This window comes from Oncorhynchus mykiss, chromosome 10 (genome assembly GCF_057628025.1).
Source record: "Oncorhynchus mykiss isolate SJ-2025 chromosome 10, ASM5762802v1, whole genome shotgun sequence".
In the NCBI taxonomy this organism is placed as follows: domain Eukaryota; kingdom Metazoa; phylum Chordata; class Actinopteri; order Salmoniformes; family Salmonidae; genus Oncorhynchus; species Oncorhynchus mykiss.
The window spans coordinates 18,782,456-18,808,698 of record NC_143031.1 but is presented as its reverse complement, the minus strand read 5'-3'; the positions used below and the strand labels follow the sequence as shown (position 1 = coordinate 18,808,698).

Sequence of the window (26,243 nt, the reverse complement as noted above, 5' to 3'; positions counted from 1 at the left end):
TCTGTGAGATGGAAATCTGTGGTATAACCCAAAAATGTGATGTCATATGGAATCCTTTCCTGCAAAATGAGTGCTGTTGCACTGGAGATGTGTTCAAATAGGATCAAACTTAATGGAGATTTAACCTGTTCTGTCTCTTAGCCTTGTCATCTGAAAGAAGAGTTTGACTTGCAGTGCTGGGGCAGGTCTGAAGAACAGCTGTATGGAATGTCAGGAAAGAGGAAGCACACTGAGCCCAGCTAGGCCTCAACATCCATGGTGGTGCTCATTAGGTATCAAATGGAAGAAAACTGACAAATGGAGAAAAGGATATTCAAACCAGTTTATTTTAAACATTAGCACATCAAAGGTATTGTGTGAATTAAAGGATATTTCTGACATCATAGATTTGTCACCTGGTTGCACTCTGGTTTACAAAATTAATAAACCCCAATTTAGTGTTCCACTTGGCCATAAAAAAAAAAAAGTTAAAAAAATTGTGACAGTATCCTGTTGTCTTTTTTTCCCCCATCTTGCATTTCATGTGGAGAACATGCATTGTTAGAAGAAGCCCTCTCCTAGATACTATGACAGTCGACTTTCATGATTTGTATCATTGGACATGTCCAAACTACTTTAATTCGTCCTAATAGTATTGTTATCTACACTACACACTTGATCAAAGGAACCCCGTTTGAAGTGAGAACCTTGGCTTTGAGGTAGGTCAGCTGGACCTAACCCGTTCACACAGCATGGGCACACAATTGCAGAAACCAAACTGATAAAGACTATCTTAAGTAATTATGGTTTATTTGAACCAATGCTACTCGGATACAAAAAAAAGACTGGAAACAATAAATAGAAAGATCCATGGATGGAAACATTACTCAGCCCATAGTAGACAGATACTACTCCTAGCCTGACATCTTTCTTAACTCTAATCATACTCTGCCATGACCATCACAATATCTCATGATCTGGTCCTGTGTCCTTGTGGTTATATCATTCATAGCAACATTCAACTAAGTTTATATCGGTTTTTAGCTTGGATCAAGCTCAGCTGTAAAACATGATCAGCGTATAATGGTCCATTGTTTGTTAAGCCAACACACTTCAAAATCGCACCAGTGTTCAGGGGGGGGGGGGGGTGTAATTAATGTTCATCAGCATGGAGGTACCACCCGTCTCTTGCGGATACACTCCCAGATCCAGCCGGGGGTGACTCTCTGGGCATGGCTGTCCTCCTCGGGCTCAGTCAGGGTGTGTGTGGCCGAAGCGGCGTCATACTCCGGCACCAGGTCCCCGTCGTAGGCCACAAAGTAGCGCCGCAGCTTGGTGTGGTCCTGCACAGAGTCTGGCAGGACAAGCTTCACACCACTGAAAATGTCCAGTAGAGTCTGGGGAGAGCAGGAAGTCTTTAAGACACAATCCTTAGTTTAATTTATTAAAATGACAGTAAGTATTACAGATTGCACCTTTAACTAAATACAGTTTTACAGATAGAACATCCAATAATAAATAAAAACATGTTCTAATATTTCATCTACTAGAATGTCTTGTTAGAACTTTTTGTTTAGAAGAATTTGAGCGTAAATCACAGTTGGTGACAAATGGAACAGAAACAATATAGCACCCACCTTGTCATTCCTGGGTTCTGCTAACATGGAGGGGGCCATTTTAGTCTTGCTTTGTCCATTACTGTGATGGACAGTTTCAGTCTTTACCTGGAATACATTGGAGCCCAGATACATTTTGCGGGATGCAAGGCTGAAATCTATTCTGGATGTGAGAAATGTAATGACCCAATAAAAAAAGTCTACTGATGCTACTCCATGGTTCACCTATGCAGCACCCTACTGCCAAATAGGATAACACCAGTTGCTATGGTTGAGTGTAGGGTACCTTCTTTGCGCTGGGCTCTTCTGAAGGCATTTTCCTCTTGGTTGCTGGAACAGGCGAGGGAGGCTCTGTCTTTACTGCCTTAGCTTTGGGGGTATTGCTGTTGCCTGTGCCTAAGGTAATGGAAACATCACATTGAATCAAAATATATTAGAGTCGAGTTGGAACCGATTCAGGGAACAGAACCTGAAACGAACAGAACTGTTACTTTCAAATCTTAAAACGATTAATATTTTTTGCTCCCAAAAAATATTTCTAATGTCTAGTACATAATTCTGTAATTCAGTGAACTTATGCTAAACCCATTCCAACTGATGTCATGATGTTCAGCACTTCAAGCCAACCCCCCTTCAATGTCCACCCTTCTCTCATCCACCCATGGCATTTTTGTCCAATCTCACGCTTGCACTTAACTGACCAATTAAAACATGTAAACTAGCTTTCCCATTCCATATCAAGCTTCTATATCGGTGCTAATTGGTGAGGTAAAATAATTAGAAATGTAAAAACGATGTAGGGTTAAAACATTTACAGAAAGGAACTATATGAATATGACTTTGGGGTTCGAACCGGTTCAGAATTTTATGCTGGTTGGAACACTGGACCGGAAAAAAAATAAATGTTCAGAATGGAATGATTTGATTGGAAAATAATTTTGGTTCCAAGTTGTTAGGAGTACATTATTACTATCATGAGGAGATCGTGTAGTTTCCCTAAAGTTTCAAACAAAAAGGATGGAAATCTCAAACCAAGGAGAGTTGTCATACCATGTTTTTTTTATTTATGATTTGGGTATACAGATGCAGTACTTACCAATAATGAATTGGTAATGAATTCTAACAGTACGAACATGTGTAATAAGTATGAATATATACATATCCGCTTCCCATAGGGAAATGGGTGCCATTTCAGACATGCATATACACATACTTATTGACATATGTTCATAGTGTTTGTTTGCATTATTGGTGAGTAAAGCATCATCTACATACCCGAGACCAGACCCATGCCTATGGTACTCACTGGTCTTTCTGGGAGTGACTGGTCTCTGGGAGGTGGAGGGTGGAGAGTTGCTCCCACTGTCTCCTGAAGAGCCCTTGTCATCCTCACCTCCTTTGGAGGGCCCTGCTGTCACCTCAAAGTCACATCTCTCCTTGGAGATGCGGAAGAGCTCCTGAGGGAGAAAAACAAAAGTTGTGAAGTTAGTATTACTAGGGGATATGCAAATGATCTTTGAGGAATAGTTGTGCTGCGTACACCAACGGACAACAACCATTTATGACAGGAAAGGTTTTGTATTATATAGTAGAGATGTCATAACAAAAATACTCGATGCGAGTTTGAGCTATTGCGTATAAAGGTCTATTCAGCTCAAGACTACCTTATCACACCAAAACCACCTCAGCAGCAAACCAAATGAAAAGACTCCACTCAATGCCATCTGTGTATAACGCATTTTGGTTGTCGATACATCGATACACAATTATAGTACAAGTTCCACTGTATTCGTATCTGTTTGACTAAAAGACAACGGCTGACCAAGTGGTACCGTTTATTGTTGATCACATTTTATCCTTTACTTCTACATGGATATTAAGTTGGTTGCACAGAGTACCTATAAATAAGTATTCAATGGTTTTACATTACAGATTGAAAAAAAAAAAAATCCAATAGAAGCCCTACATAGTTGCATGATCAGGGTGTTCCTTACTTTGAGCTGCATCAGGTTGGTGGCGCTCTTCCAGTCCTTGTCGTCACGGACACGCGTCATGCGGGGGAAGCGGATGGATATGCCGTCGGCAGTGTGCATCTCCGACTTGGAGAACTCCGCCCCCGTGATCTCCCACACTGGCGCTTTCTATCTCGGGGAGAGAGACAAAGGAGGAAAAATTCAGTATAACTCAGGCTGCGTCCCAAAACACATTTTAGTCAATTAGCAGATGCTCTTATCCAGAGCGACTTCAGTTTAGTGCATTCATCTTAAGGTAGCTAGGTAAGACAACCACACATTACAGTAAGTACATTTTTCCTCAAAGTAGCCATTGTGTACATTTGTTTGGGGTGGGGGGTGCTCAGGGATTATTTAAGATACTCGTCAACGTAGGGTTTCAGATGTTTTTGGAAGATAGGCAGGGACTCTGCTGTCCTAGCTTCAGGGGAAGCTGGTTCCACCATTGGGGTGCCAGGATTGAGAAGACCTTGGACTGGGCTGAGCGGGAGTTGACCTGCCATAAGGGTGGGAGGGCCAAGCGACTAGAGGTGGCAGAACGGAGTGCTCGGGTTGGGGTGTAGGGTTTGAGCATAGTCTGAAGGTAGGGAGGGGCAGTTCCTCTTGCTGCGCCACAGACAAGTACCATGGTCTTGTAGCGGATGCTGAGTGACATGGGAGAACTTTATATTTGCAGAGAACCACAGGGTCTTGGCCAAGGTTTTTTGCACTCTGAGGGGGATATTGTGGAGTTGTCAACATTGGAGAGGTCTTGGAGCAGGCAGGCCTTCCCCGGGAGGAACATCCAAGCTGAGATATCTGCCAGGCACGCTGAGATGCGTGTCGCCACCTGGGTGTCAGAAGGGGGAAGGAGAAAAGTAGTTGAGTGTATTCCGCATAGCAATGATAGGAGAGACCATGTGAGGATATGACGGAGCGGAGTGATTTGCTGTATGAAGAGGAGAGGGCCTATAACCAAGCCCTGGGGACACCAGGAGTGAGTACATGGTGCAGACAGATCCTCTCCACGTCACCTGGTAGGAGCGATCTGCCTGGTAGGATACAATCCAAGAGAATGCAGAGCCTGAGACACCCAGCCGTGAGAGGAGGATCTGATGATTCACAGTGTTGAAGTCAGCGGCGAGATCGAGGAGGATGAGTCAGCTTTGGCAGTACGAAGAACCTACGTGACATAGAAGAGCAGTCTCGGTTGAGTGATCCGTCTTGACTGGTTAGGGTCAATAAGATTGTCTGAAAGCGATAACGAGGGAGTTGATCAGAGACATCACACAAGTGTTTTGGAAAGAAAGGAAAGATGGATACTGGTCTTTAGTCAAGTGTTTGAGATGTCGTGAACCTTTTCAAAGTGGTTGATGAAGTCGTCTGCAGAGGGAGGGAGTGCAGGATTAACGACGGAGGAGACTGTAAAATAGTTTCCTAGAGTTAGAGGCAGAAGATTGACAGAAAGTGGTTTTAGCAGCAGATACAGAGGAAAAGGTAGAGTCAGGAAAAGGATAATAGGTCCTCCAGAAGTATTCAGACCCTTTGCGATGAGACTCGAAATTGAGCTCCGGTGCATCCTGTTTTCATTGATCACCCTTGAGATGTTTCTACAACTGGAGTGGAGTCCATGAGGTCTAAGGAATTGTCAGTAGAGCGCCGAGACAGGATTGCGTTGAGGCACAGATCTGGGGAAGGTTACCAAAACATTTCTGCAGCATGGTGGTCTAAGAACACAGTGGCCTCCATCATTCTTAAATGGGAGAATATTGGAACCACCAAGACTCTTCCTAGATCTGTCCGTCCAGCCAAACTGAGCAATCGGTGGAGAAGGGACTTGGTCGGGGAGATGACCAACAAACTGATGGTCACTGACAGAGCTCCTCAGTGGAGATAGGAGAACCTTCCAGAAGGACAACCATCTCTGCAGCACTCCACCAATAAGGCCTTTATGGTAGAGTGGCCAGACGGAAGCCACTCCTCAGTAAAAGGCACATGGCAGCCTAAAGGACTCAGACCATGAGAAGCAAGACTATCTGGTCGAATGAAACCAAGATTGAACTCTTTGGCCTGAATGCCAAGCATCACGTCTGGAGAAAACCTGGCACTGTCCCTACGGTGAAGCATGGTGGTGGCAGCATCATATGCTGCAGGGACTGGGAGACTAGTCAGGATCGAGGGAAAGATGAACGGAGCAAAGTACTGAGAGATCCTTGATGAAAACCTGCTCCAGAGCGGTCAGGACCTGAGACTGGGGCGAAGGTTCACCGTCCAACAGGACAACGACCTTAAGCACACAGCAAGACAACAGGAGTGTCTTCGGGACAAGTCTCTGAATGTCCTTGAGGGGCCCAGTTAGAGCCCAGACTTGAACATCTCTGGAGAGACCTGAAAATAGCTGTGAGGTGATGCTCCCCAATCAAACCGGAAAGAGATTGAAAGGTTCTGCAAGAATAATGGGAGAAACTCCCCAAATATAGGTGTGCCAAGCTTGTAGCGTCATACCCAAGAAGACTCGAGGATGTAATCGCTGCCAAAGGTGCTTCAACAAAGTACTGAGTAAAGGGTCTGAATAGTTACGTAAAATGTGATAACAATAGAAACGTTGGTGGAGGACGGTCTAAATATACACAATTACTTCCTAACAGTATCTTACTCACAAGGGCTGGCTAGAGCTATAGGTGCTGCACAGATTGGTCAATCTTGATAACGTATGGATCTGTTCATGCCACGTATGGAAGTTGATAAAGATCAGATCAGCCTTGCGATGAATAGTAGTTACATTTATGTGTAATTATAGAAATGCTGATGATAACAGTATAAATAAGTCAGTGATATACTTTTTAAGAAAGCTGAGACTTTATAGCTTCCTTGTACAGTGCCGTGCAAATGTATTCACCCCCTTTGACATTTTTCCAATTTTGTTTGCATTACAACCTGTAATTTAAATGGATTTTTATTTGGATTTCATGTAATGGACATACAGAAAATAGTACAAACTGGTGAAGTGAAAAATTACTTAAAAAATAAATAAATGGAAAAGTGGTGCGTGCATATGTTTTCACTCCCTTTGCTATGAAGCCCCTAAATAAGATCTGGTGCAACCAATTACCTTCAGAAGTTACATAATTAGTTAAATAAAGTCCACCTTTGTGCAATCTAAGTGTCACATGATCTCAGTATATATACACACACCTGTTCTGAAAGGCCCCAGAGTCTGCAACACCACTAAGCAAGGGGCACCACCAAGCAAGCGGCACTATGAAGACCAAGGAACTCTCCATACAGGTCAGGGACTTGTATGGAGAAGTTGTGGAGAAGTACAGATCGGGGTTGGTTATAAAAAAATCGCAAACTTTTAACATCCCACAGAGCACCATTAAATCCACTATTTAAAAAATGAAAGAATATGGCACCACAACAAACCTGCCAAGAGAGGGCCGCCCACCAAAACTCACGGACCAGGAAAGGAGGGCATTAATCAGGGAGGCAACAAAGAGAACCCTGAAGGAGCTGCAAAGCTCCACAGCAGAGATTGGAGTATCTGTCCATAGGACCACTTTAAGCCGTACACTCCACAGAGCAGGGCTTTATGGAAGAGTGGCCAGAAAAAAAATAAGCAAACATATTTGGTGTTTGCCAAAAGGCATGTGGGAGACTCCCCAAACATATGGAAGAAGGAATTCCGGTCAGATAAGACTAAAATTGAGCTTTTTGCCATCAAGGAAAACACCATGTCTGGCACAAACCCACCACCTCATCACTCTGAGAACACCATCCATTGGCAGGGACTGGGAAACTGGTCAGAATTGAAGGAATGATGGATGGCGCTAAATACAGGGAAAGTCTTGAGGGAAACCTGTGTCAGTCTTCCAGAGATGTGAGACTGGGACAGAGGTTCACCTTCCAGCAGGACAATGACTAAGCATACTGCTAAAGCAACAAGTGGTAGGCATGTTGTGTAAATCAAATGATACAAACTCCCCAAAAATCCACTAATTCCAGGTTACAACCTGGAATTATTTGTAAGGCAACAAAATAGGAAAAATGTCAAGGGGGTGAATACTTTCACATGCCACTGTATAAATGACTCAAAGCCACATCTAAATCACATTTACATTTTTGTCATTTAGCAGACGCTCTTATCTAGAGCGACTTACAGGGGCAATTAGGGTGAAGTGCCTTGCTCAAGAGCACATTGGCAGATTATTCACCTAGTCAGCTCAGGAATTCAAACCAGCAACCTTTCGGCTACCTGCCACTCCACTATGGAGAGCCTAACTTAACTGAAAAGCCTAAAGAAGTCTGGAGATTCACAATTTTTGTCTCTGAATAAAATGCAGTGGGAGATTAAAATGCATTAAACAATATTAAATCTCACCTCAGGATCGCGGATAATAAAATCAGGGTAATAGTTCTTGATGATTTTCAACCAGCCAGGGATTTTACTGGGTTCCTGGAGACAGAAATGAGATGTACACATAAACATTAAAGAACAGTCCTCATACTTCGTGAATTTTAAATACCCTCCTAGCCCCTAGGCACTCCTGTATATCTGAAATGAGTGAATAGGTTTAAACAGCATGGTAAATCGCTCCATCTTGACTTCTGATAGACTTGGTGAAATTTGCACCATACTGCTTACGCCTATTCAGGCGTGCCTAGTCCCTAGGTCAGGGGTATTCAAATCTTACCCTACGATGTCCGGACTACTGCTGGTTTTCTGTTCTACCGGATAATCAACTGCACCCACCTCATGTCCCAGGTCTAAATTAGTTCCTGATTTGAAGGGAAGAATGAAAAAAAAGCAGTGGAAGTGGCTTCAAGGTCCAGATTTGAATTTGAGGGCCCAAGTTGGAATTCAGAAAACCCTATTTCTCCAACAGGCCACTCAAGAGTGAACTGTCGGGCAGTCCCCACCCAAGCTGCTTGAGTCACCTTGCTGATTTTGATCACGTCCAGCTCCTTCTGGAGTCGGGTCAACATGGCGTCATCGTAGCCTCCGGAGCACTTGGTCACGGTGCACCACTTCTTAGAGTTCGGGTCATAGCAGCCCATTAAGAAACTGGACATTATCCCGCCTGTTAGAGACATACACCACATTATAAAAACACATTCAAGTGAGGTATTTTTCTATCCCCACAGCCCAAAATGGTCAGATTCTGTAGACGCTGCATATATAGACTACATCCCAAATGGCACCCTATTCTCTATATAGTGCACTAGTTATAGGGCTCTGGTTAAAAGTAGTGCACTAAATAGGGAAAAGGGAAAGATGCCATTTGGGATGTACACAGACTATACTAAGCCATGAGTTGCCATAAGTGAAATTAATGTTAGAGTGGATGTACACTGAACAAAAATATAAAACACAAAATGGCGGTCCTATAAAAAATATAGATAATAGATATAGATAGATAAAAAAACTAAAACAAAATGTTCAATACGCATATAAAGCTGAACAATGGCACCTAACCAAATGTGCTATTGTGTGCGTTTTTTCATTAAGTCGGACACTAACATTAAGGGACTTTAATGCAAGGAAAGTTAAATCCGTTTTACCTAATTTCTACCAGCATGTTACATGTGCAACCAGAGGAGGAGAACAATTGACTCCACACACAGACGCATACAAAACTCTCCTTCGCCCTACATTTGGCAAATCTGACCATTACTCTATCCTCTGGATTCCTGCTTATAAGCAAAAACTAAAGCTCAATACGGAAGTGGTCAGATGAATTAGATGTTAAGCTACAGGACTGTCTTGCTAACACAGACTGGAATATGTTCTGGGATTCTTCCTATGGTATTGAGGAGTACACCACATCAGTCACTGGCTTCATCAATAAGTGTATTGATGATGTTGTCCCCACAGTGACCGTACGTACATACCCCAACCAGAAGCCATGTATTACAGGCAACATCCGCACTGAGCTAAAGGCTTGAGCTGTTGCTTTCAAGGAGCAGGACTCTAACCCAGACGCTTATAAGAAAACCCGCTATGCCCTCCGACGAACCATCAAACAGGCAAAGCGTCAACACAGGACAAAGATTAAATCGTACTACACCGGCTCCGATGCGAGACAGTTGTTTGTGTCAGGGCTTGCAAACTATTACGGACTACGAAGGGAAGCCGTGAGCTGCACAGTGACAACAGCCTACCAGACGAGCTAAATTACTTCTATGCTCACTTCGAGGCAAGCAACACGGAAACATGTATGAGAGCACCAGCTGTTCAAGGACGGCGGTGTGATTGCGCTCTTCGTAGCTGATGTGAGTAAGACCTTTAAAACAGGTCAACATTTCCAAGGCTGCAGGGCCAGGCGGATTACCAGGATGTGTACTCTGAGCATGTGGTGACCAACTGGCAAGTGTCTTCACTGACATTTTCAAACTCTCCCTGACCAAGTCGAATACCAACATGTTTCAAACAGACCACCATAGACACTGTGCCCAAGAACACCAAGGTAACCTGCCTAAATGACTACTGACCCGTAGCACTCACGTCTGTTACCATGAAGTGCTTTGAAATGCTGGTCATGGCTCACATCAACACCATTATTCCTGAAACCCTAGACCCACTCCAATTTGCATACCGCCCCAACAGATGATGCAATCTCTATTGCACTTCACACTGCCCTTTCCCACCTGGACAAAAGGAACACCTATGTGAGAATGCTATTCATTGACTACAGCTCTGCGTTCAACACCATACTGGCCTCACAGCTCATCAATAAGCTAAGGACCCTGGAACTAAACAACTGAAACTGGATCCTGGACTTCCTGACGGGCTGCCACCAGGGGATAAGGGCAGGTAACAACACATCTGCCACGGTAATCCCAAACACGGAGGCCCCTCAGGGGTGCGTGCTCAGTCCCCTCCTGTACTCCCCATTCACCCATGACCACATGGCCAAACACCATCATTAAGTTTGCCGACGACAAAACAGTGGTAGGCATGATCACCAACAACGATGAGACAGCCTATAGGGAGGTGGTCAGAGACCTGGCAGCCTGGTGCCAGGATAACATCTCCCTCAACATGATCAAGACAAAATGAGATTGATTGTGGACTACAGGAAAGAGATGGCCGAGCACGCCCCCATTCTCATCGTAGTGGAGCAGGTTGAGAGCTTCAAGTTCCTTGGTATCAACATCAACAAACTAACATGGTCCAAACACACCAAGATAGTTGAAGAGGGCACGACAACACCTATTCCCCCTCAGGAGACTGAAAAGATTTGGCATGGGTCCTCAGATCCTCAAAAAAGTTATACAGCTGCACCGTCGAGAGCACTGGTTGCATCACTGCCTGGTATGGCAACTGCTCGGACTCCGACGGCAAGGCACTACAGAGGGTCGTGCGTACGGCCCAGTACATCACTGGGGCCAAGCGTCCCAGTGTTAAAGGAAACTCCTAAAAATGGTCAGACTCCAGCCACCCTACAGCAAGCAATACAGGAGTGCCAAGTCTAGGTCCAAAAGGCTTAAAAGCTTCTAACCCCAAGCCATATGACTCCTGAACAGCTAATCAAAATGGCTACACTGACTATTTGCATTGACAACCCACCCCATTTTTACACTGCTGCTACTCCATCTATGCTTAATCATTTTACCTCTACATACATATTACCTCAATATCTCAACTAACCTGTGCCCCCGCACATTGACTCTGTACCGGTACCCCATTGTATATAGCCTCTCTACTGTTATTTTATTGTTGCTCTTTAATTATTTGTTATTTTTCTATTTCCTTAAAATAGTTTATTTTAGTTAACACTTTCTTGAAACTGAATTGTTGGTTAAGGGCTTGTAAGTAAGCATTTCACTGTAAGGTCTACTACACCTGTTATATTCGGCACGTGACAAATAAAACTAGATTGAAAAGCTTATTTCTCTCAAATGTTGTGCACAAATTTGTTTACATCCCTATTGGTCAGCATTTATCCTTTCCCAAGATAATCCATCCACCTGACACGTGTGGCATATCAAGATGATTAAACAGCATCATTGCACCTTGTGCTGGGGACAATAAAAGGCCACTAAAATAAACTCAGCAAAAAAATGTCCTCACTGTCAACTGCGTTTATTTTCAGCAAACTTAACATGTGTAAATATTTGTATGAACATAACAAGATTCAACAACTGAGACAAACTGAACAAGTTCCATCGACATGTGACTAACAGAAATTGAATAATGTGTCCCTGAACAAGGGGGGGGGGGGGTCAAAATCAGCTGCATTAAGTACTGCAGTGCATCTCCTCCTCATGGACTGCACCAGATTTGCCAGTTATTGATGTGAGATGGTGGAAGAGTAGGGTAACAAGGCACCTGCAAGTTTCTGGACATTTCTGGGGGGGGGGGGAATTGGCCCTAGCCCTCACCCGCCGATCCGACAGGTCCCAGACGTGCTCAATGGGATTGAGATCCAGGATCTTCACTGGCCATGGCAGAACACTGACATTCCTGTCTTGCAGAAAATCACACACAGAATGAGATATATGGCTGGTGACATTGTCATGCTGGAGGGTCATGTCAGGATGAGCCTGCAGGAAAGGTACCACGTTAATTGCCTGCAATGACAACAAGCTCAGTCCGATGGTGCTGTGATACACCGCCCAAGACCATGACGGACCCTCCACCTCCAAATTTGATCCCGCTCCAGAGTACAGGCCTCAGTGTAACGCTCATTCCTTCGACGATAAACGCAAATCCGACCATCCGACAAAACAGCGGCTCGACAGTGAAGATAACTTTTTGCCAGTCCTGTCTGGTCCAGCGACGGTGGGTTTGTTCCCATAGGCAACGTTGTTGACAGTGATATCTGGTGGACCTGCCTTACAACAGGCCTAAAAGCCCTCAGTCCAGCCTCTCTCAGCCTATTGCGGACAGTCTGAGCACTGATGGAGGGATTGTGCGTTCCTGGTGTAACTTGGACAGATGTTGTTGTCATCCTGTACCTGTCCCACAGGTGTGATGTTCGGATGTACCGACCCTGTGCAGGTGTTGTTACACGTGGTCTGCCACTGTGAGGACGATCAGCTGTCCGTCCTGTCTCCCTGTAGCGTTGTCTTAGGCGTCTCACAGTACAGCCATTGCAATTTATTGCCCTGGCCACATCTGCAGTCCTCATGCCTCCTTGCAGCATGCCTAAGGCACGTTCACGCAGATGAGCAGGGACCCTGGGCATCTTTCTTTTGGTGTTTTTTAGAGTCAGTAGAAAGGCCTCTTTATTGTCCTAAGTGGACATAACTTATCTTAATTGCCTCCCGTCTGTAAGCTGTTAGTGTCTTAGCAACCATTCCACAGGTGCATGTTCATTAATTGTTTATGGTTCACTGAAACAGTGTTTAAACCCTTAACAATGAATATATGTGAAGTTAATTGGATTTTTACGAATCATCTTTGATTCTGGGCCCTGAAAAAGGGACGTTTCTTTTTTTGCTGAGTTTATGTAGTTGTCACAACACGTCTATTGCCTGAGAATTGAAAGTTAATTTCCCTACCATAAGCATCCTCAAACGTCGTTTTTAGAGATTTTAGCACTGTCTAACCGGCCTCACAACCGCAGACCACACCAGCCCAGGACCTCCACATCAGGCTTCTTCACCTGCGGGATTGTTGAGGAGTACTTCTGTCTGTAATAAAGCCTTTTTGTGGTGAAAAACTCATCCCGATTGTCAGGGCCTGGCTCCGCAGTAGGTGGGGATGGCTGCCAAATATTTGGGCCAATGCCCTCCCAGGCCCACCCATGGCTGCACCCCTGCCCAGTCGTGAAATCCATTAGATTAGGACTGATTTCCTTATATGAACTGTAACTCTGTAAAACCTTTGAAATTGTTGCATGTTGCGTTAATATTTTTTTTCAATTTACAGTTGAAGTCAGAAGTTTACATACACTTAGGTTGGAGTCATTTAAAACTTGTTTTTCAACCACTCCACAAATTTCTTGTTAAACTATAGTTTTGGCAAGTCGGTTAAGATGTCTACTTTGTGCACGACCCAAGTCATTTTTCTGTTTACAGACAGATTATTTCACTGTCTCTCATTTCCAGTGGGTCAGAAGTTTACATACTGGAAAATTCCAGAAAAGTATGTCATGGCTTTAGAAGCTTCTGCTAAGCTAATTGACAATTTGAGTTAACTGGAGGTGTACCTGTGGATGTATTTCAAGGCCTACCTTCAAACTTAGCGCCTCATTGCTTGACATCATGGGAAAATCAAAAGAAATCAGTCAAGACCTCAGAAAACAATTGTGGACCTACACAAGTCTGGTTTCCAGATGACTGAAGGTACCACGTTCATCTTTACAAACAGTACGCAAGTATAAACACCATGGGACCACGCAGCCGTCATACCGCTCAGGAAGAAGACGAGTTCTGTCTCCTAGAGATGAACGTACTTTGGTGCGAAAAGTGCAAATCAATCCCAGAGCAGCAGCAAAGGACCTTGTGAAGATGCTGGAGGAAACAGGTACAAAAGTATCGACAGCCACAGTAAAAACGAGTCCTATATCGACATAACCTGAAAGGCCACTCAGCATCCACTGCTACAAAACTGCCATAAAAAAGCCAGACTACGGTTTGCAACTGCACATGAGGACAAATATTGAACTTTTTGGAGAAATGTCTTCTGGTCTGATGAAACAAAAATATAACTGTTTGGCCATAATGACCATTGTTATGTTTGGAGGAAAAAGGGGGAAGCTTGCAAGCTGAAGAACACAATCCCAACCGTGAAGCACAGGTGTTGCAGCATCATGTTGTGGGAGTGCTTTGCTGCAGGAGGGACTGGCGCACTTCACAAAATAGATGGGATCATGAGAATGGAAAATTATGTGGATATTTTGAAGCAACACCTCAAGACATCAATCAGTCAGGAAGTTAAAGCTTGGTCGCAAATGGGTCTTCCAAATGGACAATGACCCCAAGCATACATCCAAAGTTGTGGCAAAATGGCATAAGGACAACAAAGTCAAGGTACTGGAGTGGCCATCACCAAGCCCTAACCTCAATCTTATAGAAAATGTATGGGCACGACTGAAAAAGTGTGTGCGAGCAAGGAGGCCTACAAACCTGACTCAGTTACACCAGCTCTGTCAGGAGGAATGGGCAAAATTCACCCAACATATTGTGGAATGCTTGTGGAAGGATACCCAAAACGTTTGACCCAAGTTTAAAGTGGCTAAGGTATGTATGTGAACTTCTGACCCACTGGGAATGTGATGAAAGAAATAAAAGCTGAAATAAATCACTCTACTATTATTCTGACATATCACATTCTTAAAATAAAGTGGTGATCCTAACTGACCTAAGACAGTAATTGTGAAAAACAGAGTTTAAATGTATTTGGCTAAGGTGTATGTTAACTTTCTATTTCAACTGTATATATTAAATGAGAATCATGGTTGATCCGAGTCATTTTTCTACAGCAACCCACTTTTGCCAGACAAAAAAAAAATATACTTGATTAGCTCAGTCAGGTCAGGTGTCAGTGTAGGGCTAAAACGAAAATGTGGTCCATTGTGATTGTCCTAAGAGAGGGTTGGGAAACACTGCCTACTATAGCATTACGTCGTATTAATTAGTGCTAAACATAGCTAAATGTTTTACCACGGAAACCGTTTGTATCACATTGTAGTCTTTAGGGCAAACAGTTCATGTTACAAAGCGGTGTGCTACGGTGTTTACTAATGAATATGGTATACTGACCGTTTGAGCCTTTGCCATAGAAGGCTCCCAGCACCACCAGGTCTGCTGTGTCGGCCATTGCTCCCTCGTTCAGGTAGTCCTTTTTTACCTTCAGCCAGTGGCGCTTCCCTGGCTCATAGGTACCCTTTGAATTCACACAGATTATGATCAATTCACATCTGTGTATTGTTACATAGGAGTGTTTTTAAAAAAAACATTATATCAACCCTCTATTCAGGAGAAATAAACACATGTTTGCCATTTCCACAGATAAAAATGCTGTAGAAAAAAATAGAGACTTGGCTTATTGTTTCACACTGTTCCTTATAACATCAATTGCTCATTCCCAAGCCCCCAGATGTACAGGCTATCGATAGGAAAGATGTGTACAGTAGTCAGGGGCCTAGTCCAAAAACAACCCCTTGCTCCTACTACCTCGGCACTTAAATAGATTTAAGAGGATTGGATAGGTATAAGCAAAAACAGCAAACATTACACCTAGCCAATCGAAGGGCAAAATTGGCGCTGCTGCCTTAATTGCTTATATCTTTCAGATGTACATTAAGTACCTACCTAGGTGGTAGGCGCTAGAGGTTATTCCTGGGCCGGGTTAGAAGTTATTTCTGTCTCACCTTGAGGTCTTTGAGGACCAACCCCTCCAGTCCCTCTCTGATGACCCGTGTGATCATCTCTGCCAGGTCAGCCGCCCTCTGTGAGACAAGACAGTAAACGCAAACAACCAGCACATCAGGGTCATGTTCAGTCAGCACAAAAACGTTATGAAACAGATTGAAACGGAGGTATTATGTGAACTAAAACATTTGTCTTAGTTCTCCGTTGCAAAATGTTTTGCTACGGTGTCCCCTAATGAACGTGACCAGTTTCACTCTGCTACATGGGAGAATCCATTGGCTTGGTTAATTATAAGTTCGAAAGACACGTTTGAAGGAGAGTAGTTGCAAATATATATATATATGCAACTACTCTCCTTCAAAAATAAATATATATATATTTTTTTATCTGGCACAAGAGACACCTGTCTGATTCACACCTGTCTCAGTGGACTAATCCATTGCGGAGGCTGCGGGCTTAGTACACCAGTAGTACATTTACCGTTAATTCTCATCATTTCTAATCTACAAAGTTTGTTTGGTTTTGATCATTTCTGTTAATGCATTCAATATATTGTTAGTCTTTTACCGTTCTCTTTGTTGGAGTGGACACTATTTGCGGACCGCACAACCTAGGCTACACATGTGAGGAACAAGTTTTGGTTTTATTCATTCCATTTAAGAGTTGTCAATTTATTAATTGTCTTTTGTTTGGAGTGCTCCCGTCAATGGTGAGTAGGAATGCACACCTGATTATGCATAGAAGTAGGCCTAGGCTACCTGGCCTGTGCGCAAATGTAGGCTAAATGTGCACATTTGGGGATCTGATAGTATTTCTGATTGTAGAGCTTCTTAAAGTAATTGTTTCTTTGCCTCAAAACAGCAAGTAAGCAAAGTCTGTTTTTACATCCATTGAAAAAGTTCCTCAAAGTAGCCTATTCGAAAAATCTTTACAGCACTCTTTCGATAATCACACAAAAATATCATGCTCTGATCCGGTGGGAACATAAAATAGGCCTACCCGATATAGCCTACAGCTGTGTCTGGCCAGAGCTCACTGGTGCAGGTAGCAAGTTTGCTAGCAGGAGCTTCAGGTGGGACCAAGTTGATACAATGTTTAAAGTTCCTTGCACAGGCAATATAATATTTATTTTTAAATCAGGTTATTGTCTACCTGCAGGCTGCAATGTTTTTATTTGTTTGGCTTTATGTAAGCGATTTTTTACATATTTGGAAATTAAAGTTACTTCTAGAATTTTGATTAATCACATAATGAAACTGTTCCATGAAAACTGGCACGCAGATCGGTAGAAATGGTAAGAAATTGGCACGCCAAATGGAAAAGGTTGCCGACCCCTGGTGTAGCCTATTATCAGCAACTTCAGGAGCTTAACAGCAGAATCTGCAAAGGCCAGCAGCAGCTGGAGGAGAGGGTTATCTTGATCTTGGCTCCCTCGAGTCATTTGTGTGTATTAATTATTTTTATCAGTGTGCTTAAAGCACCAGTAGCCTACATATAGTTGATTTTATTAAATACAGAGTGTGTCTATATAGGGAAAAATACGTTAAATTTAGACCAATCAATTGGTCGAAAGAACAAACAAATCTCGGTCAACAAAGATTTTAGTTAAAAATAAAGCCATAAAGGAGAAAAGTTTCAGACGTGACGTGGGTCTACATACAGTGACGTGCTTCATCTCGGAGAACAGGATCCTGTTGGGAACCTCCACCATGTTGTCATGGAGGAACTTCCTTCGTTCGTACAGGGGCCTGTGGAGAAGAGAGCACGGTTAAGTTCAAATAGCCACGTAACAGAAGAAAATGCTCCAAAATGGAGTGAAAGAGGGAGATACCATCTAAACTTCTCCAATAAGAGAGTAGCTCATTTTCCACTGCAAAATGTTTCAAGGTTTTGCTATGGTGAGCCCCAATGAACATGACCCAGGCTGTAACTTTGAATGTGTGTAAAATAAAAATTAAAATAAAATTAAAAGGACTGGATCAAACAGAAATTAATGCAGACAGACAATGAACATGATATTCACAACATACAGTACATCAAAGCTTCTACAATAGGGAGGGATAGGATTTGAGTGGACACAAGTAAACTGTCCATGCAGTTTTTTTATTTTTATTTATTTCAGCCAACTCAAGGATGAGTGAATGTACTTACATAGTGAATTCAATACAGGCCTCAGTGTTGTAAATCTACAGAGAGAAGTGACTACAGACAAACTTACTTCTCCATCAGACTCACGCCGTTGAAATAGATGCAGTCGAACACAAACAAGCACACTTTGGCGTCTTCAAAGGCTGCTTTCTAAAAAAGGAGAGAGAACCATTTCTCCTGACACGCACTCTTGCTCTGTATCACACACACACCGGCCCCCCCTTACCATAACACACCAGCCAACACCCCCTCACCCCACACAGACAGCCCCGCAAACCCAAACAAGTGTACACTCCAAAGAGAGGTCAGTGGAAAGATGCATTTGGCAGGCATGCTCACCTTGTGCACCCCCAGTGTCCCGAAGGGTAGTGGCTTGCTGGTATTGGTGTCGATGAGGAGCACCTCGGCATCCAGGATCATGCTGTTGCCACCAACGAAGGCCTGAGGGATGAACTCTTTAAAATGGGCCACCTGGAACAGAGGCTTTGGGTTAGATATGGAAAGGCATCAAAACACCAAGGGGCATCAGAAGGGGAAAATGCGTGTGTGTGGTCTGACCTTGTGTGGCAACACAGGTTTAAGGCTGCGGCTGAAGTAGCTGAAGTGGTCTCCATTCTTGTGGACCTGGACACGCTCGCCGTCATACTTGATTTCAGAGTACATGCCGTTGGGGCACTTCTTCATGGCGTACGGGATGGACTTGCATGCCTCAGCCTGGGAGGGAGAACCAGTGACTTGTATTAGCCCCATACATCGGACTAGGGAAACCTATAATTAGAGTTGGGTCTGCCTTCAGTGTATTCAGCTCTTCCTAGGTTTGCAGTCTCTGCATTGGAAATCTGGGTCTGTATGTATCAAGCGTCTCCGAGTGGGAGTGCAGATCAGTTTCGCCTTTTATAATCACAAAGAATAAGATTACATGGACACGGGGACCTGATCCAAGATCAGCACTTCTACTCTGAGACACTTGATACATACTGTACAATGCATTCGGAAAGTATTCAAACCACTTCACCTTTTCCATATTTTGTTACAGCCTTATTCTAAAATGGATTAGATTGATGAGGGGGAAAAAAAACAAATCGACACACAATACCCAATAATGACAAAGCAAAAACAAGTTGACATTTTTGCAAATGTATATTTTTTTTTAAAAAGAAATAACATGTAAGTACTCAGACCCCTTCCTCAGTACTTTGTTGAAGCACTTTTGGCAGTGATTCCAGCCTCGAGTCTTCTTTGGTATGATGCTACAAGCTTGGCACCCCTGTATTTGGGGAGTTTCTCCCATTCTTCTTGCAGAACCTCTCAATCTCTGTCAGGTTGGATAGGGAGTGTCGCTGCAAAGCTATTTTCAGGTCTCTTCAGAGATGTTCGATCTGGTTCAAGTTCAGGCTCTGGGTAGGCCAATCAAGGACATTCAGAGACTTGTTCCTAAGCCACTCTTGCATTAACTTGGCTGTGTGCTTAGGGTCGTTGTCCTGTTGGAAGGTGAACGTTTGCACCAGTCTGAGATCCTGATTCACTGTAGGGATGGTATTGGCCAGGTGATGAGTGGTACCTGGTTTCTTCCAGACGTGACACTTGGCTTTTAAGCCAAAGAGTTTTGGTCTTCATCAGACCAGATAATCTTGTTTTTCCATGGTCAGAGTCCTTTGGTGCCTTTTGGCAAACTCCAAGCGGGCTGTCATGTGCCTTTTTGGTAGAGTGCTGCAGAGATGGTTGTCCTTCTGGAAGGTTTTCCTGTGTTGATGGGAGCTCTGTCAGAGTGACCATCGGGTTCTTGGTACCCTCCCCGACTAAGGCCCTTCTCCTCCGATTGCTCAGTTCTAGGAAGAGCTTGGTTGTGCCAAACTTCTTCCAGTTAAGAATGATGGAGGCCACTGTTCTTGGTTACCCTTCCCCAGATCTCTGCCTCGACACAATCCTGTCTCGGAGCTCTACGGACAATACCTTTGACCACATGCCTCTGAAAGGCACTGTTAACTATGGGACCTTAGACAGGTTTGTGCCTTTCCAAATCATGTCCAATCAATTGAATTTACCACAGTTGGACTCCAATCAAGTTGTAGAAAAACCTCAAGGATGATCAATGGAAACAGGATATACCGGAGCTCAATTTTGAGTTTCATATCAAAGGGTCTGAATACTTATGTAAATAATGTATTCATTTTATAAATTAGCAAACATTTATAAAAACCTGTTTTCTCTTTGTCATTATGGGGCATTGTGTGTAGATTTATGGGGGAAATAATTATATGAATCCATTTTAGAATAAGGCGGTAACGTAACAATGTGGAAAAAGTGAAGGGGTCTGAATACTTTCCAAATGAAGTGTACATATGGCCCCTGGTTGGGAGGTACGTCTGACCCTGGTCTTACTGTAGGTCTGCTTCAGTGTTTAAGAGGGACCTAATACACTGAAGCAGACCTTTGTTAACATTTAGTTGAGGGATGATAACCCACTCACCTTGGGGCAAAATACATTAAAGTAATACTGTATGGGTTGGAAAGTGCCCTAGTTGTTCATATTTACTGTTCTGTACTTGGTATGCTGGATGTAGCATGCTTCAAATGTGACAGAACATACAATTTTACTGCGAGGATACATTTAAATTCCATTCATATTTCTGCTGTGTATACACGTTGTGTCTGAAGTGACTTGCGTACATCATGGCTTGCGAAATCGCATAAGATCAACCAAAAACAAATTCTCATTCAGAATTCATTCTCTGTTATGCAGATCTCTCAGTTGTAGTCAATTGGTCTTGGGAATATTCTGTTTTTCTGATCACAGAATCCCTTTCTAAACCAGCTGAAACAGTTAAATGAGCCCATCAAATCACATTATTGGTAATTTAGCATATTAGCATATGCTTTTGCGGGTGTAGGGAAATGCTTGTGTTCCTAGCTCCAACAGTGCAGTAATATCTAACAATTCACAACACACATAAATTTAAAGTAAAAAGAAGAGTTAAGAAATATCAAATTTATTAGGACGAGCAATGTCGGAGTGGCATGGACTAAAATACAGTAGAATACAGTATATACATATTAATTAAGGCATTATGTAAACATTAAAGTGACCAGTGATTCCATGACTATATAGGGCAGCAGCCTCTAAGGTGCAGGGTTAAGTAACCGGGTGGTAGCCAGCTAGTGATCTGATGGCCTTGAGATAGATGTTTTTCAGTCTCTCAGTCCCAGCTTTGATGCACCTGTACTGACCTCGCCTTCTGAATGGTAGTGGGGTGAACAGGCCATGGCTCTGGTGGTTGATGTCCTTGATTTTTTATATATATATATATATTTTTTTTTTTTTCCTTCCTGAGACGCTATAGGTGTCTTGGAGGGCAGGCAGTGTGCACCCGGTGATACATTGGGCAGACCGCACCACCCTCTGGAGAGCCCTGCGGTTGCGGGCAGTGCAGTTGCCATACCAGGCGGTGATAGGGTCCGACAGAATGCTCTCAATTGTGCATCTGTAAAAGTTTGTGAGGGTCTTCAGGCCAAGTTGAATTTCTTCAGCCTCCTAAGGTTGCACTTTCTTCACCACACTGTCTGTGTGGATGGACCATTTCAGATTGTCAGTGATGTGTACGCCGATTAACTTTTTGAAAAAGCTTTTCACCTTCTCCACTGCGGTCCCGTCAATGTGGATAGGGAAATGCTCGCTCTGCTGTCTCCTGAAGTCCTTCGTTTTGTTAACGTTGAGGGAGAGGTTATTTTCCTGGCAGAACTGCCTTCACCTCCTCCCTGTAAGCCGTCTCATTGTTGGTAATCAGGCCTACAACTGTTGTGTCATCTGCAAACTTGACCATTGAGTAGGAGGCATGAGTGGCTAAGCAGTCATGGGCGCCCTTCAGGAAGTCCAGGACCCAGTGGCAGAGGGCGGGTTCAGACCCAGGGCCTCAAGCTTAATGATAAGCTTGGAGAGTACTATGGTGTTGAATGCTGAGCTATAGTCAATTAACAGCATTCTTACATAGGTATTCCTCTTGTCCAGATGGGATAGGGCAGTATGATGGTGATTGCATTATCTGTGGATCTATTGGGGTGGTATGCATATTGAAATGGGTCTAGGGTGTCAGGTAAGGTAGATGTGACATGATCCTAAACTAGCCTCTCAAAGCAATTAGTGACAGAAGTGAGTGCTACGGGGCGATAGTCATTTACTTCGGTTACCTTTGCTTTCTTGGGTACAGGAACAATGGTGTCCATCTTGAAGCAAGTGGGGACAGCAGACTGGGATAGGCAGAGATTGAATATGTCCGTAAACGCGACTAGGGACGAGGACGTTGGCCACGGAGAACCAACTGTACTTGGGAGCGGGCAGCGTCGGTGGCACTGTGTTATCCTCAAAGCAGGCAAAGGTGTTTAGCTCGTCCGGGAGCAAGACGGTGTCTGCGACGTGGTTGGTTTTCCCTTTGTAATCCGTGATTGTCTGTAGACCCTGCCACATACATCTCATGTCTGAGCCGTTGAATTACAACTCCACTTTGTCTCTGTTCTGACATTTTGCCTGTTTGATTGCCTTGGGAGGGAATAACTACACTGTTTGTATTCAACCATATTCCCAGTCACCTTGCCATGGTTAAATGCGATGGTTTGCGCAAATGCTGCCATCTATCCACAGTTTCTGATTCGGGTAGGTTGTAATAGTCAAAACGGACTTCTATGCACTTCTATGCACTCAGTCACTGTGTCAGTGTATACATTCAGTAGCAGGTGTGTGTACTGACTAAGTGTATGTCAGAGTGAGTTTGTTTGTGTGTCAAGTTCATGTGTACAGGGCGAGTATGTATGCAGAGGGCAAGTGTGTGCATGTCTGCTTAGTGTATGTGTGCATCTGTGTGTGTGAGAGCATGTGTGTGTATGTGTGTGAGCTCACCAGCATAGGCTGCACTGGGGTCATGAGGGAGGCTTCAATAGTGAGGAGCTTCCTGGGGCCTGAGCCGTTGGTGGCGTCCTGCTGGTTCCTCAGCACGCGCTCTATCACGTCCCCTAGGTTACGGGAGGCCTTGAAAGCGTCGTAGGCATTCGGGTCCACTGCATCCAAGCTGTTCATAAGATACATTTGATTGAGAAGGGGGTTCAAATATACTGCAATAAGTTTCAAAGTTCATGTATGCTTTGAAAGCCCTAGCATATTAGGTTTAGAAGTTGTAGCATAGAGTTTTAATGTTGTCGTGTCAGGTTAGGAGTAAATCTAAGGTGACTTACACATGCTTAGCTCCAGAGTTCATCTTTAGATCATGCTTAATGAGTCTGATGATACATTTCAGGTCATTGCCGGTACATCTGCAACAAAGACAGGGTTGACTTGTGTGAGTTTGGCTGCAGTTATATAATTTGATTATATTCAGAAGTTGACTCTGTCCCTTAGTCTTTTGATGCATAATATGTTGGTGCAGTAGGAATTGTGGACAGACACTGAATTACTAGGAATTTTAAGATGTCAAATCATTAAGTACAGTATAGGTCTACATTGTTTTGTTTTTTTTTTTACTTTTTGGATATGTCCTCTAGCTCTTTCTGCTGTTCATCCTCCTTGGTTAACTGGGCCAGACGGGTAAGGGACGCATCCACTTCCTGAATCGTGAGCAGACTCTTGGCGGCCGGTGGGAAAGACTTGCCTTCTTCAAAAAACATCCTCACTGTCTCCGACACATCCCCCTGTACGCCCAGAATAAAGATATCCTCAATACACGTCAGTCCTGAAACCCCCAATTCTGGGGCCACATGGGCTGTATGTTGTGAAAGCGCCTACTCAGCATAACCTACCATTTATGTCTGCCTATGTACTAGTGTTTGTTCCCAGCTGTGTTTTGTGTATGCAATGTGAGATGTCATATAAGAGGACAATCTTAGCACAATGAACATGAATCTGAATAACTTGTCAGAAGCACTGACTGTCATGTTCTGGACTCAACAAACACCGACCTGTTCCAGATCTCGCACCATCTCCTCCTGGTTGCAGTTGAAGATGCGGCTGAAGAGCTTGACTATCTGTTTGTCGTTGAGGTTGTACACACTCTTCACCACCCCTGGGAGAAGCAACTTCACCGTCAGGTACACATCTCCCTTGAATTTATCTAGTAGGGAGAAGAGAAAAAGAAAATGAGGTATTTCAGTAATTCTACTTGCCTACTTAAAAAACAACATTTTAGGACAACATTCAATGCAGTACAATTTACAACATGAATTAAGCTACGAACGCACACACACACACACACACACACACACACACACCTCCCCCTGAGCCTTTCTTCAGGAAGTCGTGAATGATCTGTGTCTTGACATTGTAGCTATTCTTGTCTGCCACCATGGCACAGAGCTTGCGGAACTCCCGGAGCAGGCTATCCTTGTGTTTGGGGTCACAGAGCTGTGCAGAAAGAGGACTGCCCTGGTTGGGTTTGGCTGGGGATGGGCCTGGGCTGCTTGAGCTCCCAGCCTTAGTAGCTGATTGGAAAAAGGACAATATGATTGAAAAAAATTAAGATGAGATAATACAACAGGGTTATGTTCTGGTGGAATGGACAGAGGAAAATAGTTTTGAAACTGATAAACATTTGCACTTCTGTAGCAGGACTAGCTAGTTTTCAGATGTGCACACACACTGGTTGATCCATCCACTGGAATACCCTCTCACCTGTGAAGCCAGAGAACTTCCGTGGTGCATTCAGAGAAGGGTCAGCAGGCGGAGCTGATAGCTGACCACTGTTGTTCAGCTTGGCTTGCACCTTCTTCTTTGGGCTCGTGTTAGCTTTGGCCATCAAGTCTGAAAGAGAATGAACAAGTTCTTAAATGGCGTCTCAATTAACATGACAAGAAAAGTTTAAAGACGTCAATATTTTCTTCCATGGTGAACAACACCAACTTGAGTGCCATGACATGCATCCTATGAGTCGGTCAGTATATGCATTACAAAAAACATTTCATTTCGGTATGTGGAACTTAATCTTGCTATATTGAATGAAGTATATAAACGTTGTACCTCCAACAAGTTTGTTGATGAGCTCCTTGTCCTCATCCTGCAGCTCCTCCCAGCCCTCCAGGTCTGTGATGTCCTCGATCTTCTTAGTGGTGGCCCGGGCCCGCTCCAGCTTCTCAAAGATACACTTCACATGGTACCACTCCTTCATCTCCCCGGCAGACTCACTGAACGGGTTAGGCACAATCTTCCCGATGCGGGTCAAGCCCTTCATGATTTTGTCCTTACACTTCTTACATCCCGCAGTGCCACGTTTGGCATACTCCACACAGTATCTCTGTTCAGCCATGTCTGTCTGGTTAGTACAATAATGACGCCAGCAAACCTTGAAATTGGAATCTAGTGAAAGACTGCGATTCCAAGGGGGCTGGGTGCACTGATGGCAGTCCAAGGGATAGGGGAGGATGCCCCTACAATGGGGTAGAATTTGGAAGTTTGCAGATAAGGGATAAGCGACAAACAGTTTCCAGGTGGGTTGACACCTGCACAGTTTCCCAAAATGTATATTGTCGACAGTCTTAAGTGCCAATGAAATACAGAATCTCTGCATCCAATATGGTTTGGTGATATCTAAAATGTAAAAAGGTTAAAGGTTATTCACAACGATGCATTGCAGTATAGATAATAGCCAACTATCTGCCTGGAATATAGCTAGCTACCCCCACCCCCCGCTTTTGGCGATTAGCCAGCTAGCTAGCTAATAACAAATCCAGAAAAGCTAGTTCGTGTATGGAAATGGAGATGCTGTCCAGACAACGCCATATAGTATGTATGGAGTAGCGTATTACTCCCTAAAGTAATGAACGTTTCACAAGAACACTTAACCGTAGCAAGCTAGAAGTATGACAACTCGCTAAAACTCGTTACGTGTACACGATTGCAGTCATTGGCTAACTGGTTGCTACCTAGCTAACGTTAGCTTTAAGCTAACTTTAACCAAATGTGGTAAGGTTCAAAATGGGCTCAGACATGTTATTTACCTTGGTTTAAAGTGGGGGAGGAGGCTCATTAGCTTACATATTACAAAAGCGGTTCGCTTAAACTAGTTAGCAGCTAGCTATAGGCTACACAGACATTGAAAAGGCAACACTCAGTTCCCTTTAAGTCCTAGCTAGCTACCACGCTTCCTCTTTGTTCGCCTGCGTTTTCTGAGTTTTGCGCATGTGCGGGTATGCAGACAGATATGATAAT

At 43.7% G+C, this 26,243-nt stretch overlaps 2 protein-coding genes across 5 annotated transcripts in view; one reads left to right on the top strand and one right to left on the bottom strand.

The window, feature by feature from the left end:
• The window catches only part of rad51d (RAD51 paralog D), a 10,207-nt gene extending 9,824 nt beyond the window's left edge, over positions 1–383 (top strand). Inside the window, exon 10 of the mRNA XM_021617649.3 lies at positions 142–383. Within this exon, the coding sequence (XP_021473324.1) occupies positions 142–243 (102 nt within the window). The 3' untranslated portion in view covers positions 244–383. The remainder of the gene's footprint in view (positions 1–141) is intronic.
• lig3 (ligase III, DNA, ATP-dependent) lies at positions 309–26,243 on the bottom strand. 4 transcript variants are annotated; one of them, XM_036989827.2, is made up of 21 exons: positions 26,033–26,243; positions 25,056–25,622; positions 24,711–24,839; positions 24,311–24,520; positions 24,002–24,153; positions 23,568–23,734; positions 23,282–23,359; positions 22,950–23,118; positions 18,617–18,772; positions 18,398–18,529; positions 18,129–18,208; positions 17,571–17,658; positions 15,910–15,987; positions 15,299–15,422; positions 8,525–8,667; positions 7,968–8,042; positions 3,590–3,736; positions 2,902–3,052; positions 1,882–1,991; positions 1,617–1,703; positions 309–1,394 (listed from the first exon to the last, which is right to left on the bottom strand). In XM_036989827.2, exons 2-21 carry the CDS (start codon positions 25,600–25,602, stop codon positions 1,143–1,145), a joined length of 3,075 nt encoding a protein of 1,024 aa, XP_036845722.2. In that variant the 5' UTR covers positions 25,603–25,622; positions 26,033–26,243; the 3' UTR covers positions 309–1,142. The 4 variants fall into 4 exon arrangements, with proteins under 4 accessions (XP_036845722.2, XP_036845723.2, XP_036845724.2 ...); XM_036989828.2 differs by having other exon boundaries at positions 309–1,376; XM_036989829.2 differs by having other exon boundaries at positions 25,056–25,462; positions 26,033–26,215.

Bases quoted from the DNA above. Each gene is read 5' to 3' on its own strand.
- lig3 (XM_036989827.2), bottom strand. From the start codon at position 25,602: ATGCAGAGATTCTGTATTTCATTGGCACTTAAGACTGTCGACAATATA. The intron at 15,988-17,570 runs GTATGTAGACCC...CTTGTCTCACAG, and splicing joins CCGAGATGAAGCACGTCACT to AGGGCGGCTGACCTGGCAGA. The intron at 15,423-15,909 runs GTGAGACAGAAA...GTGAATTCAAAG, and splicing joins TGGTCCTCAAAGACCTCAAG to GGTACCTATGAGCCAGGGAA.